Source organism: Solea solea, chromosome 9 (assembly GCF_958295425.1).
Source record: "Solea solea chromosome 9, fSolSol10.1, whole genome shotgun sequence".
NCBI lineage: Eukaryota > Metazoa > Chordata > Actinopteri > Pleuronectiformes > Soleidae > Solea > Solea solea.
In genome coordinates this window covers 4,283,013-4,297,320 of record NC_081142.1, presented here as the reverse complement: position 1 = coordinate 4,297,320, position 14,308 = coordinate 4,283,013, and the positions used below count along the sequence as shown (strand labels likewise).

The window sequence follows — 14,308 nt, the reverse complement described above, 5'->3', positions numbered from 1 at the left end:
CCTGGGGACCCACTGCCATGATTTAGATGTTTCCCTGCTCCAACACACCTGATTCAAATGTTAATGACACATTTATTTGTACATAAATTTGAGTGTAAATCCTCAGCGATGTCATGTTTTTGACTTTTGAAGCATGTGATGCATTATCGTATGATTCTTATCTTATCTGACAGTGAAACAAATACTATTAGTCTTTCTGAGGTAAAGTGGATTTACTGAGCGGAGATTTGTGAGTGCGATGGCAAAAGCCAAGCGATTCTTTCTCTTCCATTTAATCAGTCAGGAAGATCTGTGCAACTCACAGCTCATATTCCATTAAATCTGTATCAGCAGCACGGCGGAGGAATTTAATCTGTCTCAACACCAGGTTCAGAAAGAAAAACTTGCAACTTGACAATTAGAGGCAAGAAAAGACAACGGCTGGCTTTAGTGCTGATGACTGCAAGTTTACCGCTTCACCAGATATTTACTACTGTACAAATGACGTTGTTTAGTAATGTGGCATAAATTTAAAGCTTAAGTCGGAGGTGTTATGAGCTTGAGGGCTGTGTATGCTGCAACTCTTGCATCTCTCCCTCTCTGCGCCTCATCCCTTGCCAGTTCCTCCTTCCTTGGGGAGGAGCAGCACAGCAGGTTCAGCTGTCAAATTAAAAAAGGCCACAGACATCTCTCGTGTCCCTGGTGGTTCCTGTTTTTCTCTTTATGTTCAAAGTCGTAAAGAGAAAGCTGGAGCAAAACACAGGTTTTGGAGACAGAGTAATATAGCTCTGTAAATCAAGCTCTTTTCTTCTTCTTCTTCTTCTTCTTTCATCCCAGTTGCAAAGAGTAAAACACTGAAAGCAGAGGCTTCTGTGGATTAGTGTAATTAGTTTTGACATCATATTTACAGGTTTTACATCAAAATGTCCATTTCAGCTCTGGGTGATTGAGAGAGGGTCCGATAAGAAGCCTGCGTTTCTTCAATCCTGTTGTCAGAGCTCAAAGAGAGAGCAGTTTTGTTTTCTGCTTAGCGTAAAAAAATATAATGAAAAGCAGAAAAGAACTCAAAGTGAGGGACTGATGATGAAAACATGGCACCATTAGTGTCCCCACTGCAGATTTTGAAGCCCCAGCAGGAGAGCGCGGTGCCTCATTTCCTCCCATCTCCTTCAGATACAAAAGATGACTAATCCGACTAATCTCCTTTTCCTGCCTTCACTTTATGGATCTGTTTTGCAGCTTCGCGAGTGGAAGGCAAGTGAGAGAGAGCGAGAGAGAGAAAGACTCCCCGGGCTAAACCATGGGTGGACAAAACAATGCCGTTTCTGCCGCTGCTTACTCCACTCTCTGTGAACTCCCTTCACATCAAGTGATCGCTCTCGCTCTCCTCCTCCTCCTCCTCCTCCTCCTCCCTCATCATCCTCCTATGATGATACAGAACACACAGCACACATCAACAGCCGAGAGCACGCTCATAAGCACGAATTCAAAAACCACAGAGCTGCTGTGACTCTCTGTTTCTCCAGACCCTCGTGTTTGCTCATGAATCTGTCAGCAAGTGGTTTTGCTTCTGATTTCTACTGCAGGCCCACACCAGGCCCACACCTGCACACACACACACACACACACACACACAGATCTACACAATGCACTATGTATAATTGATGAGCACAGCAGTAGAGGGAACCATGAGAGGGACCAGAGAGCCATCACATTGAAATTGGCATTCGGCCGACCTTTCACAGCTGTGTGTGTGTGTGTGAATGTACAACTTTGAGAGGACATTTTGTCTGGTCCCCACAACTTTAAAGGGATTTTTAAAGGTTTTTAGGGTTAGACAGGGTTAGACCTGGGTTTTTGGTGTAATTGTGGTAGTTAAGGTTAGGGTAAGGGGCTAGAAAATGCTTTATATCTATGATGTGTCCCCACTAAGATATAAAAACATGTTTGCGTTTGTGTGTGTTTTTGACGCTTAGATAGCGGCAGGTGGTCGGGAGAAATGTGTGGGAGACGTAAAGAAGCCGAGGCTAATGTCAGAGATGATGACCACAATGAGATTCTTTGAATAAAAACAGTGAGGATGATGATCTTGGGATATACTATGAAAAAAACACAAACAAAGTATAAAAACACTAAAACATGAGTACGACCAACCAAAAACTCGAGTTAAAGTCTCATTTAAAGGCAGCGACTGACTTTCCTTGTCATATTTCATCTGACAGGGAGTTCCCGAGTCTCCCAAAGCTCTGACCCCTGTAGTACTTAGCAAAAAATGTAGATAAATGCATGACCAGGATTTATACTGAGATAAAAAGGCTGCAAAATACTGTGGAGCTATGGAGAGGTATGACTATAGAGCACTGTGGGGCCCAGACACAATGTCCTCCACAGATGAGTATATCAATTCCAAAATGCACTGAAAGTCTCTCTAAAGAAGATGCAAATGGATGATGAAGATTAACCAGCCCCCGTGGCCAGTTGTTGCGTCACATGTGACAAAAATGCACATTAAATTTGAGCTGCTGCTCAAACTTTGTCCCCAGCGTTAGACTCGGCCCCTAGAATTGCTTCTCACTGACAGAAGAGTTTGTTAAAGGTCTGTGTCTGTGCGACTGTAGCCTCGGGCTAACAATGGCTTTTGCACTGACAGGCCAGGCTGTAATATATGCACATGTGGCCTTTTCCCATACATTAGGAACAGAATGTCACACATGCTGTGCAGCTAGAGGAGCTTCACGGGGTGCCGTGTGTGAGGAGTGGTGGATTTTTGTTTGCATGTGTAAGACGTGAGAAATAGCGCTCGGATTGTAATGTGCGTTTAGTCAGTTTTGCTCGTCTCCCTCTGAGATGATGAGGGGGGTAAAGAGCAGCCACAGATGTGTGAGGAAGAGGCAGGACAGACGAACCAGCAAGGAGGAACTTTAATTATTTTATAAAGTCTGCTTCGGTCACTGCTGCCAACATGGAACCTGTTCCAATGACGAAAATCATTGAATTTGAAAAGTGAAGCCACTGCAGAAGTGGCTGAAATCTGTATTTGTAAAGTTTTTACTTTTCTGAATCAAAGTCCATAGAGAAAATCAATGTTTTTAGCTCACAGGAACACAGGAGCTGCTAGTATATATACTATAGGATTTCAAACTCCAAACTCACAAAATAACACATTCAAGCTTACTGGTAAAGGCACCAGTGGATCCACAGCTGCTGTGTGCTGTGATGTAAAATCACTGATTTAAAAAACTTCAGTTTCCAGCCAGAAAAAGCTGAAAAATATCAAGAACAGCAGCAATTATATTAAAATATTGTAGTCTAAGTAAGTGTAGATTTATAGATTTATATATTTATAGTGCATGGCTTAAATCATGGCTCTGTGTCTACGTTCAGCCTCATCCACGGACGTGTTGGCGTGCTTGATAAAGGCAGAATGGATGTGTCAGTATCTCATACAACCACTGAAGAAGAATTCAGAAGATCCCAGGCTGAAAATGAATCTCAAAAAAAATAAAATAAATAAAATCAACAGACGATATGTAGTGGCTGTTGATTAACCCTTGGAGCTCCAGCGTCACAGATCCTGGGGGTGTGTATTTTTAGGTCACATGTTCAGGCTTCAAAGAAAATATAATAATGCACATTGTTTAAACATAGTAATGGACAAAAGCAGCCGGCATGCTCCGTGTTCTAAGGGTTAATGATGGGACACAGTTTGAAATCATTACACAGGGTCTGCAGGCGTGTAAATCGGTAAATATGTGGGTGGAATAAGATGTTCATTGAGCTCATGATTATGTATGTACATATGTGTGTGTGTTGGTAATGTGTTATGAGTGAAGTGCAGAGGAATGAGAGACTGAAGACTGAAGCTTGAAGGATGGAGCTATCATTATAGGAGAAGATGACACGCACCCAGGAAAAAGCTCCCCCAGAGATGTCTCCGTACGTCATCACTGACCACGACACTGACCCCCGAGAACACAGACCGCTCTTCAAACTACTGTGGGAGAAAAAATATTCTACCATCTGACGGTCACTCCTGGTGACATATGCTGTGCTCTTCATCGCAATAATAGAAATGAAACTTTTTTAAAAAGTTTAAAAAATAAAGTATTGCTGAAATATAAAAGTATAAACAATTAAACATTTAAAAGCATTCCAAAGTCCCTTACGCTGGCTTGACACATCTCATATGCTCATTTCTAACCTTGTCCATCCTGGTCACTCCCAACACAAATCTCCGTATCTTCAGCTCTGCCACCTCCAGCTCCACCTCCTGTCTTTTAGACAGTATAAGGTTTCACCTCCATCTTGTAGACCTTCCCTTTCACTTTTGCTGCTATCCTGTGTCCAGAGTGGTTAATACAGCAAGTCAAACCACAGATGCAGCTAAGAGAAATATCAAAAAGACGAGTGATCTGTCTCCACTGTATTCCCAGTGTGAACTGCTTCCTTCAAGAAGGCGGTTTAGACCCCCACAAAAAACAGATCTACAAGAAATCTTATCGTAGCAAGTGCAATTCAATTGTTAAAAGATAAATTATGAAATATATCAAATAAAATTAATGGGAAAAGAAACTTAGGGAGCATTTGTGAGTAAACAGCAGCAACAGAGGGGTTAAGAATTGTCTCCTGAAACTTTTTGTAGGAACTTTTTGTGTTTTTTTGGCATAGACTCCTGTCTGTCTGTCTGTCTGTCTGTCTGTCTGTCTGGACATAAAATGAATCACTTCCTGTGTGCAGCATTTTCAATTATCTGTACCTGCTCTTTTGTTTTAAGCAGTTGTTTGTATTCAAAGACAATTAACCGCCTTGAGAACAATAATGTTCACCCTAAACCTAACCTTACCTAACCTAAGATTAAGATTCATTTTAGTTTTGTTGTTAGAGGAAAACAAAGTAGACACATACAGATGTGAGCTCATTCAAACAAATGCACATATGGAAGTAGGCCATAGAATGATAAACATTGCAATGCAACCAAGTGCAATATCCATATCAAAGGATAAAGATAAAATGTGTTACGAAGCAGCTTTATGATGAGATTGTTCATTACTGCAGGAATTCAGTGGCAGTGGGATCTTGCTTTTCAGATGTGTTGTTTGTGTGTTGTCAGACTTCCTGTCTTTCTTTCCCCCCTATATCATGCAGCTCTGTAAGGAAGCGTAAACAAAAGGAATAAAAAACAAAATGAATAAAAGGCAAATCACCGACTCACGTCCATCTATCAGTATTTCATTGTCTCATTCCCTCCTGGGTCTTCATCTTCCCTCTCTGGGGTAAACATTTGGTTGTCAGTGGGTTCCTTTGTCCGGCTCTGCAGGTTGCTTTCCCTTTTCACCATGTCTCTCTTTCAGCATCACCATTAACCCACCGACTCAGAGGCCATGAGGGAGTTCAGCCTTAGCAACTATCCATCAAAGCCTCCCAGGGAAAAGAATTGGCCTGTACCGTCTACAAATGTCTCGTTCCAGGTGCCAGAAAAGCAGCGAAAAATAGACTTAAATCTGGGCTTTGACTGAGAGGTGTTGCTAAGTGAGGGCGAACACATCATTTCTTTGTGTCATTAATCTCTTGGCAAACAAAACACTAAAAACACTCTTTCATGGACCTTATAGTCAATAATTATAATACAGGCATAACATCTGTGTTCTGAGCATAATTATTCCCGGAGTTTTATCTCGACTCTCAGAAGGCGACTTGTTAATAATACATCAGTGAACTGGGAGAACGTGTTAAAAAGAAAAGATGAGTCATTTACATAACCAGAATTCACTGACAGTCCTCCTCCTCCAACGGGGGAAACAAAACAGAGCCACAAACAGAACTCAGCAGAGCGAGAGAGCGAGAGAGCGAACCCAATTACTGGAAACTGGGAGAGCGTTCCTGGCTGCAAACGGTGGTACACACTCAACATGCTGTAATGCTCACAAACAAGGAGATCCAGCTGGAGACACAATAATACACATAGACAAAACCTCACAAGGACAAAAAATGCATTTCCACAAATCAACGCGATGTATAACACTTCATTTTAACAGTCAACTCCTTGTTATTTTCTTTCTGCAAGTTCAATTTAATGTTCAATCGCGTGCTCCTGCAACAATCTTGAGTGCTGAGATGGAAACAAGATTTAAGACTTTTATATATAAAGATACTGTGTGTCCTTTTACACAACGTGTTCACAAAATGCTATTTAAGTCTATCAGCTCCGCATGACTCATGCTATACTGTGTTTCTCAGTATAGCAGTGTTTCGATCTCGTGTCACAGAGTGCACACAGGAAGTGACTTGTGTTCAGTTTATCTTCTATCACTTTATCCTCCACAGGAGGGTCGCCCATCTCAGCTGACATAGGGCGATAGGCGGGGTAGTTCGCCAGTCCATGGCAGGGCCACATATAGAGACAAACAACCATTCACTCTCACTGTCACACCTACAGTCAATTTAGAGTGACCAATTCACCTAATCCCCATATTCCATGTTTTTGGACCTGGAGAAAAACACACACACACACACACACACATGGGGAGAAGTGCTAACCACTACACCAACTGTGTGGCCCAGGTTTAGTTTATGTTCTCATCCATATATATGTGCATGTGATTTCTAATGTATAGATTATAATACTAACCCTTTACGATGTGTTTTATGTTCTTTCTTTTGCATGCACTTTAAGAAGTCTTATTTTTATGTGTTACTGTGATGTAGCTTCCTGTCGTACTCTTTTGATTTTGCCACTCTTTACGTCGCCAGTGCCCCTTTTTATGTGAAGATGCTTCTTTTCTTTCTTTTTACACAGGAGCTGCATTATTCAACAACAACAACATTCAAGGTGTCATTCTTCGAATCATGGCAAATGAAGTAGGAAACGCAACAATTACAATACAATACAATACAAAGTAAAGCAAGCAGGCAGCTAAAGACGCAGCGCTTTTATTTTATTTTATTTTTTTACTGGTTTAGTTAAGAGGGAAAATGCACATTAATAAACATTACTGTAAATGAGCTGGAACTAGCTAATAACAGAGGCAGAACAACGACGGAAATCAACACACTGCAGCTTTAAAAGACCACCTGTGCGAGGGTGTGGACAGCTGGTGCAAAAGTAACATGAGTGACAAGTGGCAATAAGTGCGAAGACACCCTCATTGGATCTTATTATCAGGTTTGCTGGGCTACAACAAGTGTTTTTTTGTCTTTTACCTCCATCAGAATTTGCTCTCCTCTCCCCTGTCTTTCTATTTTAGTCTCTCTGCTCTTGATCTCTGTGTGTATGCTGACTTTGTTATCCCCCACGGAGACGACATAGGGCTACTTGTGAGTGGGCATCGCTCCGATTCTGTCACCATGAGAACGCTTCTCTCTTTCGCCTCACATTCCCCGAGAACAGCCATGACTCCTGCCAACAACTGAGATAAATAAAAAAAAATAAAGAAATAAAAATAAAGAAATAAAGACGAGGGTGTAACAATTAAAAGTGGTGAGTTTTTTATAAAGAAAAAGGAGACACAGTGTCCACCATTTGAGACAGTGTCAAATCCAAATCAAATCAATGCTGATTTAGCCTGGATCAGCTCCACACAGATCTCAAATCATGCTGCACTTTAAAGCACTACTGCAAAGGCTCTCATGCTGGGTATGAAGAACACTCAGAGGTGTGGCATTACTGTTCAGCTGTGAAATGAACTGCAACAGATTGAAATCTGGCTTTCATTGTTGTTTATTGTAACCCTCTACCTCTTCCAACCACCCTCACCCCGTCACAGAGACCCACACTTTTCGTGCCAGCTTTTTGGTGAGCAAAATCTGCGGGAAAAAGCCGACGACGCATCTACGCATGTAATTAAATACACTCGTTCATCCCACACAGTGGACAAGAGGCTACACATTATTTGATTTTAAATGTATACATATGTATATATATGTATGTATATATATATATATATATACATACGGTAATAAAATGATTTTTTAACTTTTACTCTGGGTTTATTTATTGTGAATATCAAATGAGCATATCACATTTAAGCAGCAATAATAGCTTGATTAGTAGCTAATTAAAGCACAGCGTGAACCTGCCACATGAGATAATGGTGGGTGCCTGGTTACAACACAGCTCTCTGTTTCACTGAGTCAAATAAAAGCCTCTCTTGTGAGAGTCGAGTGCTCTCAAACCTGCTTTGGAAAGAACAAGTGTTATGAAAGTAGAACCGTAAATCTTTGAGTGGCTCAGTCACACCATGATGTAACCGTGTCAGGTAACATTATGCTTTTCCATCATTGCCACAGCCACCATCTCCACCGGTTTGAAAATGTGTCAGTGGTCACTCTTCTTTTTCAACTGATGGCACTCTGAAAACTGAAAACATAGATTTAAAGCAGAACTATGCAGGATTTGTACCCAAATTTAACAGTTTTGGACTGATTTAGTGCATTTGCATGCACAGTTTAATCAAGCTAAGACAGTACTTGCGGAGGAGAAAGGAGAAAATTGATTTATAGGCCATGTACGTCTTACTCCACCTCCATAGGTGGCGCTGTATGTCTCTGTAAGGTAATGCATATTGAATCAGTTTCCTGTTGACCTTTATGTCACAGAAAAATGAATGGTGCTGTGGTTCTGTGGGTTTCGTACCCGCTGTGCATGTTAATCGTGATACAAATTAGATGGAGCGAGGCTCTTGTGGTCGCTGTGTTGAAAACAAATGTACATGAGCAGGACCAGGGAGCGGTGAGGATAAAGTGGTGTCAGTGGTATGCAATAGTAATATGCACTCCAAAACTGTAGGGGGAGCTCCGTAGAGAAAAAAGAAGGGGGAAAAAAAGCGCACCACACTTGCAAAGTTCCACTTTAAGATCAGCATGTTATCATTGTCAGATCATGTTCGGACACAGAACTATGAACATTACTGAGTCTTTGCTCTTATTACTGTAGAATTGACTTCTATTCTATTCTGTATTCTACTGTCACGTCTACGCTTTAACTCATTAACTCTGTATAATGCATATGCAGCTGTATTGTTCCATTTTTAATCATCTTTCCTCACACGTTACCTTTGTACGTGATCCCTCTGGGGCAACAGTTATAAATAGCATACTTTTTACATTACAGATTCTATCATTCACTGGAAACCAGGCATCGGTCGTCATTCTGCTTCCCGTTGAACACACACTCCAACACATGCGCCGCTCTCAAACATAATGACAGAGATTTCTCAATAAACTCAATATAATGGATGAGAAAAACTGTGGACAAACACTCCACAGGCAGCAAATCATCTCTCCCGTCTTTTCTCACGCCTCCCTGCATACCCAGCTCTCTGTCCCACTCATTACATCTGGCCTATAAATGCCAGAGTTGTCATACAGGCAAATGGAGCTGCCAACAAGGGAATTGGCAACAAGGATCTGAAATGAGGGAGGCAAGAAAAAAGTTGAAGAAAAGAAATTGATGTTGAAATTATAATGACTTCGCCTTTGCAGTTTGGGGCTTTCTCTAGTTTCTCTGAAAATAACTTGTAGTGGTGAGAAAAAAAAGGTCAATTTTTCTTTCAGAGACAGAGGTCAAGTCTCCTTTTTCGCAGAAATAATACACACACTGAATTTGCTTTGTGGATGTGACTCAGACAGATCCAAGGCCGAGCTGACTCAGAAACCCTGCTCACATTTACTACAAGTTTTTCTACATCCTTCAGCATCTCGTGTACTGAGGCGCTCCAACAACGCCTGCCCTTTACATAGAACAACGTCTACTGCATACATGCTGGTGAAATTCATTTTCATACCTTGTGTGAATTAAAGCTAAAGGTACAGCCTGATACACCCCAACCTAAAAGTTGCCAAATTATTAACGCGGCATATTGGCAAGAATCTGATGATATGATACACATCCCCATACAGGGATGGCATTACAATATATTGCAACATGTTGGGTTACTATAAACAAGGCCATATTGTAATTTTCTTCCCCCAAATTATTCTAAGAAAAACAAAGGCCAATAAACCTGAAGTACTTATTTTGGCAGCACATTGCCTCCAGATTTTCCAATGAATGGTCTTATATCCTATATCAGGGTCAGTTTTACTGTGACCCTGTTCCTCACCTGTGGGGTAAACTTCCTGAATATGTGAGGTCTGCTCAGACTGTCAGCACATTTAAATCATTACTTAAATTCTTAAATACTCTTACTTAAGTGCATACATTTAAAAACACTTTTTAATGGCAAATCACACTTTTATCACTCGCGATTTAATGTCATTATAGTGTCTAGTGTATGAATGGTGCTACACAAATAAACTTGCCTTGCCTAATGATGGTCAAAGTATCGAAAAGTTGCAATAGATTTCTTTGTGTGTTTGAGTGTAGTGTAGTATAGTATAGTATAGTATAGTATAGTATAGTATAGTATAGTATAGTATAGCATAGTATAGTGCAGTATAGTGCAGTATAGTATAGTATAGTGCAGTATAGTGCAGTATAGTATAGTATAGTATAGTGCAGTATAGTATAGTGCAGTATAGCATAGTATAGTGCAGTATAGTATAGTATAGTGTAGTGCAGTATAGTATAGTATAGTATAGTGCAGTATAGTATAGTGCAGTATAGTATAGTATAGTATAGTATAGTATAGTACAGTGCAGTATAGTATAGTATAGTATAGTGCAGTATAGTATAGTATAGTATAGTGCAGTATAGTATAGTGCAGTATAGTATAGTATAGTATAGTGCAGTATAGTATAGTACAGTGCAGTGCAGTATAGTTTAGTATAGTGCAGTATAGTATAGTGCCGTATAGTATAGTATAGTATAGAGCAGTACAGTATAGTATAGTATAGTATAGTGCAGTATAGTATAGCGTAGTATAGTATAGTATAGTGCAGTATAGTATAGTATAGTGCAGTATAGTGTAGTATAGTATAGTATAGTACAGTACAGTATAGTATAGTACAGTGCAGTATAGTATAGTATAGTATAGTGCAGTATAGTATAGTATAGTATAGTGCAGTATAGTATAGTGCAGTATAGTATAGTATAGTATAGTGCAGTATAGTATAGTACAGTGCAGTGCAGTATAGTATAGTATAGTGCAGTATAGTATAGTGCCGTATAGTATAGTATAGTATAGAGCAGTACAGTATAGTATAGTATAGTATAGTGCAGTATAGTATAGCGTAGTATAGTATAGTATAGTGCAGTATAGTATAGTATAGTGTAGTGTAGTATAGCGTAGTATAGTATAGCAGTTTTATCACATTCAAAAGCAGTTTTTTTACATCAATCTCATGGACATGCGTACATAAATAAAAGGATATTTACACAAACAATATGCATGTATTCAAACAGATGGCTTTTCTTTTTTGCTAATTATTCATAAAGACAGAGATAGATGCTGATGAAGGTGGGAGCACTATATTTAAGTAGCTGCTCAAATGTCTACACAAGGGGAAAGAATGGAAATGAGTCTATTGTATGTGTATGCATGTACATACACACACACACACACACACTAATTGGCAATAACGTATTGTAAGTGATTAGCAGGAGCCCTCAGTGGTAGCCAGTGTGAGTTACAGCAAACATACGAGTTCTCAATATAACGATCTTTGAGCGCCGTCTGTAAAAATCCATCAGAGACTCACTGAGTGATTTATTGTGTTTTTTAAAAACAATCAACAGAAAAGGAAGCGGTGCCATATGTGCCCGGCCACATTAGGCACATCACACTGTTTGACGTTCATTAATGAAGAAATGGAACAATGATGTTTCATCCTGAGTGACAACACAGCCAGTTTACAGACGATTAAGCAGAGACAGAAACAACAGGGCCATAAAGAATTCGGGCACTTGATGACTCCTGTCATCACACACAATAACACCCCTGCACATTTTAAAGAGGGGGGAGGGCGGCTATTATTATCACTATAACACCTTTATGTGTCATGGAAATTCTACTCTAGCAAATTATTATTTCTCTATTTTATCTCTGTAGCCAATATTGATTATGTGAACCTGCTTTTATTTGAGCTTCACAGGGCTGTTGACTCAGTGTTCTGCAGCCTGGAAGGACAACAGACTCTCAGAGTCTAAATGGAAACCAAATAAGAGTATAATCAATATGCACATCTGCAGCTTGTGTGTCCTTAACTATGGTTCAAAATTCAAAGAGTGTCACTCAGAGGCTAAAACTGGTGCCACAGAGGCAGTCATGGGGCACACACACACACACACACACACACACACACACACACACACAACTCAATAATCTTCACTTGCGTAATAAACTGATTATTTTTTCTGATCCTCAGAGATACTGAGGGATCTTATTACTGGTTTGGCTGAAAATATGTTGCCTGAAAATTGACTTCCCGATTTAATAATCTCTCATCAGTGTAATCCAGTTTGAAGATTGGAACGGGAGAAATGAAGGAAATTTGAGACTGATCAAGCAAACTATGACTTTTTTTTGGGGGGATGGACAATGATTATTTATCTCCCTCACCCTAACCCACCCTTGCCTCAGATCTTCAAAAGTACATCAGACCGCTCGTAAGGAGATCTCTTGCCTCTCCTCTCTAATTATGTCCACCTCTATGCATCTCTTTCTGCACATTGTATTGATTTCAGAGTACTTCTGTCATGTCATGTGACTGTAAAACAAACAGAATGAAAGGGCAGCACAAAACACACACACAAAAACATCAGTGGGAGCTGTAGGAGCAGAGAAGCAGTAAGAGAGCAATGCATGAGAAATTGGCAGGTGTCTTACCTGAGGTAACGCAGTGGTTCTATGGTTTCAGTCTCTGCCTCAGCTGAGCTGTGGTTCATCTTGTCCATCTGTTCTCACCCGGCACGTCTAAATGAGAAAGGAGAAAGGGAGAGCTGTGCCGCTCCAAAGAAACAATCACTTCCACTCTTTCACTCTGCGATTCTATAACTCTCTATCCCTGTGAACACACTGAGAATCTAAATAGACTGTGGCTCTTGATTGGTTCAGAGGCTGGAAGATAATTACTGGCTGCTACACACTGAATCCTGCCTCTGTGTCACTGCCTCTCCTCTCGGTCTTCTTCCCCGTGTGGCCTCAGCTTATTCTCTGATAAAACCAGCTGGCTCTCCGTATCAGCTGCGCTCACCGGGAAAGCCAGCCAATTAAGAACCAGGAGGCACAGTGCTCACCGTCTGATTGGTTCAGGCAGACATGGTCTCGGTTATTCAGTCATCCAGGGTGCAACCCCCACCCTATATATCCCACCTCCTCTCTGATTCACACACACACATAGACACACATTCACATTCACACACATTCCTTAGTGGCAGAAAGAATCCCTTTGATGAAGAATCTGGAGCGAGCGTCAGAGTGAGGAGACACTTTTGAGACTTGAGGGAAGAACAGCACAGTTCCTAAACCCTCTGGTACCTGAATGGCTTCACACGAACCATTTGCAGCTCCAGCACAAAAGATGGGAGACAAAAGGGAATGCAAATGATGGAAAGAGGACTGCGTTACATGCAAAAATACCATGTGGGTTTAAGGCAGCTGAGAGAAACATCATTAACGTTCTTATAAAAACATAAACATTATTATTAATTACATGTTATGTCACTAAGAATTGCAGCTCATTAGTGGGTCGTGAAAATAAACTGCAGTTAACAATCATTTTCATTATCATCTAATGTATAGATTATTTTCTTTATTAATCGATAAATGCTGAATTTTTCTGATTTCTTTAGCAAATACATCAGAAAATATTGACATTTAAGAAGCCAAGGAAGCAAAGCGGAGGATTAGGCCTTAATTTAGGATTAGGCCTCAATTTAAAAAAATGTGTCTTTCTTCTCTGCCATCTCTGACCACATACAGGTCACTTAGAGTAACACCCTACAGATGAGGGCGTAGATCTGTTTTTCTGCCAGGATACAGTTGAACACCATGAATGTTGGTATACTCTGCCACCTAGGGATTATATATCAGCATAGCGGTTTCACACATACTATACTGCACAGATAGAATGTCCAAAAAAACAACGTTCTATTGGATGGTTGTATGTCTCCATACGTCCCTGTGATGGACTGGTGACCTGTCCAGGGTGTCCCCCGCCTTTTGCCCTATGTCAATCGACATTGGCACCAGTGCCCTGTGGCCCTCGTGTGGAGGATAACGCAGTAGAAGATGGATGGATGTGATTTATGGAAATACCCTAACTCTTAACCCAACTATTGTTTACTTGGAATATGACATTACTTTAATTAAGATGAGAACATTGTTCCTTGCCTGAGCCTGGGGGGGGGGGGGGAAATAAAACCAAAAAGAAACACAAGTTTGAATGAATG

General features: G+C 40.5%; 1 protein-coding gene across 1 annotated transcript in view; it reads right to left on the bottom strand.

Moving 5' to 3' along the window:
• Positions 1–13,083, bottom strand: part of yjefn3 (YjeF N-terminal domain containing 3) — a 35,973-nt gene extending 22,890 nt beyond the window's left edge. The window contains exon 1 of the mRNA XM_058639391.1: positions 12,744–13,083. Within this exon, the coding sequence (XP_058495374.1) occupies positions 12,744–12,811 (68 nt within the window). The 5' untranslated portion in view covers positions 12,812–13,083. The remainder of the gene's footprint in view (positions 1–12,743) is intronic.
• Positions 13,084–14,308: the final 1,225 nt, after the last annotated feature.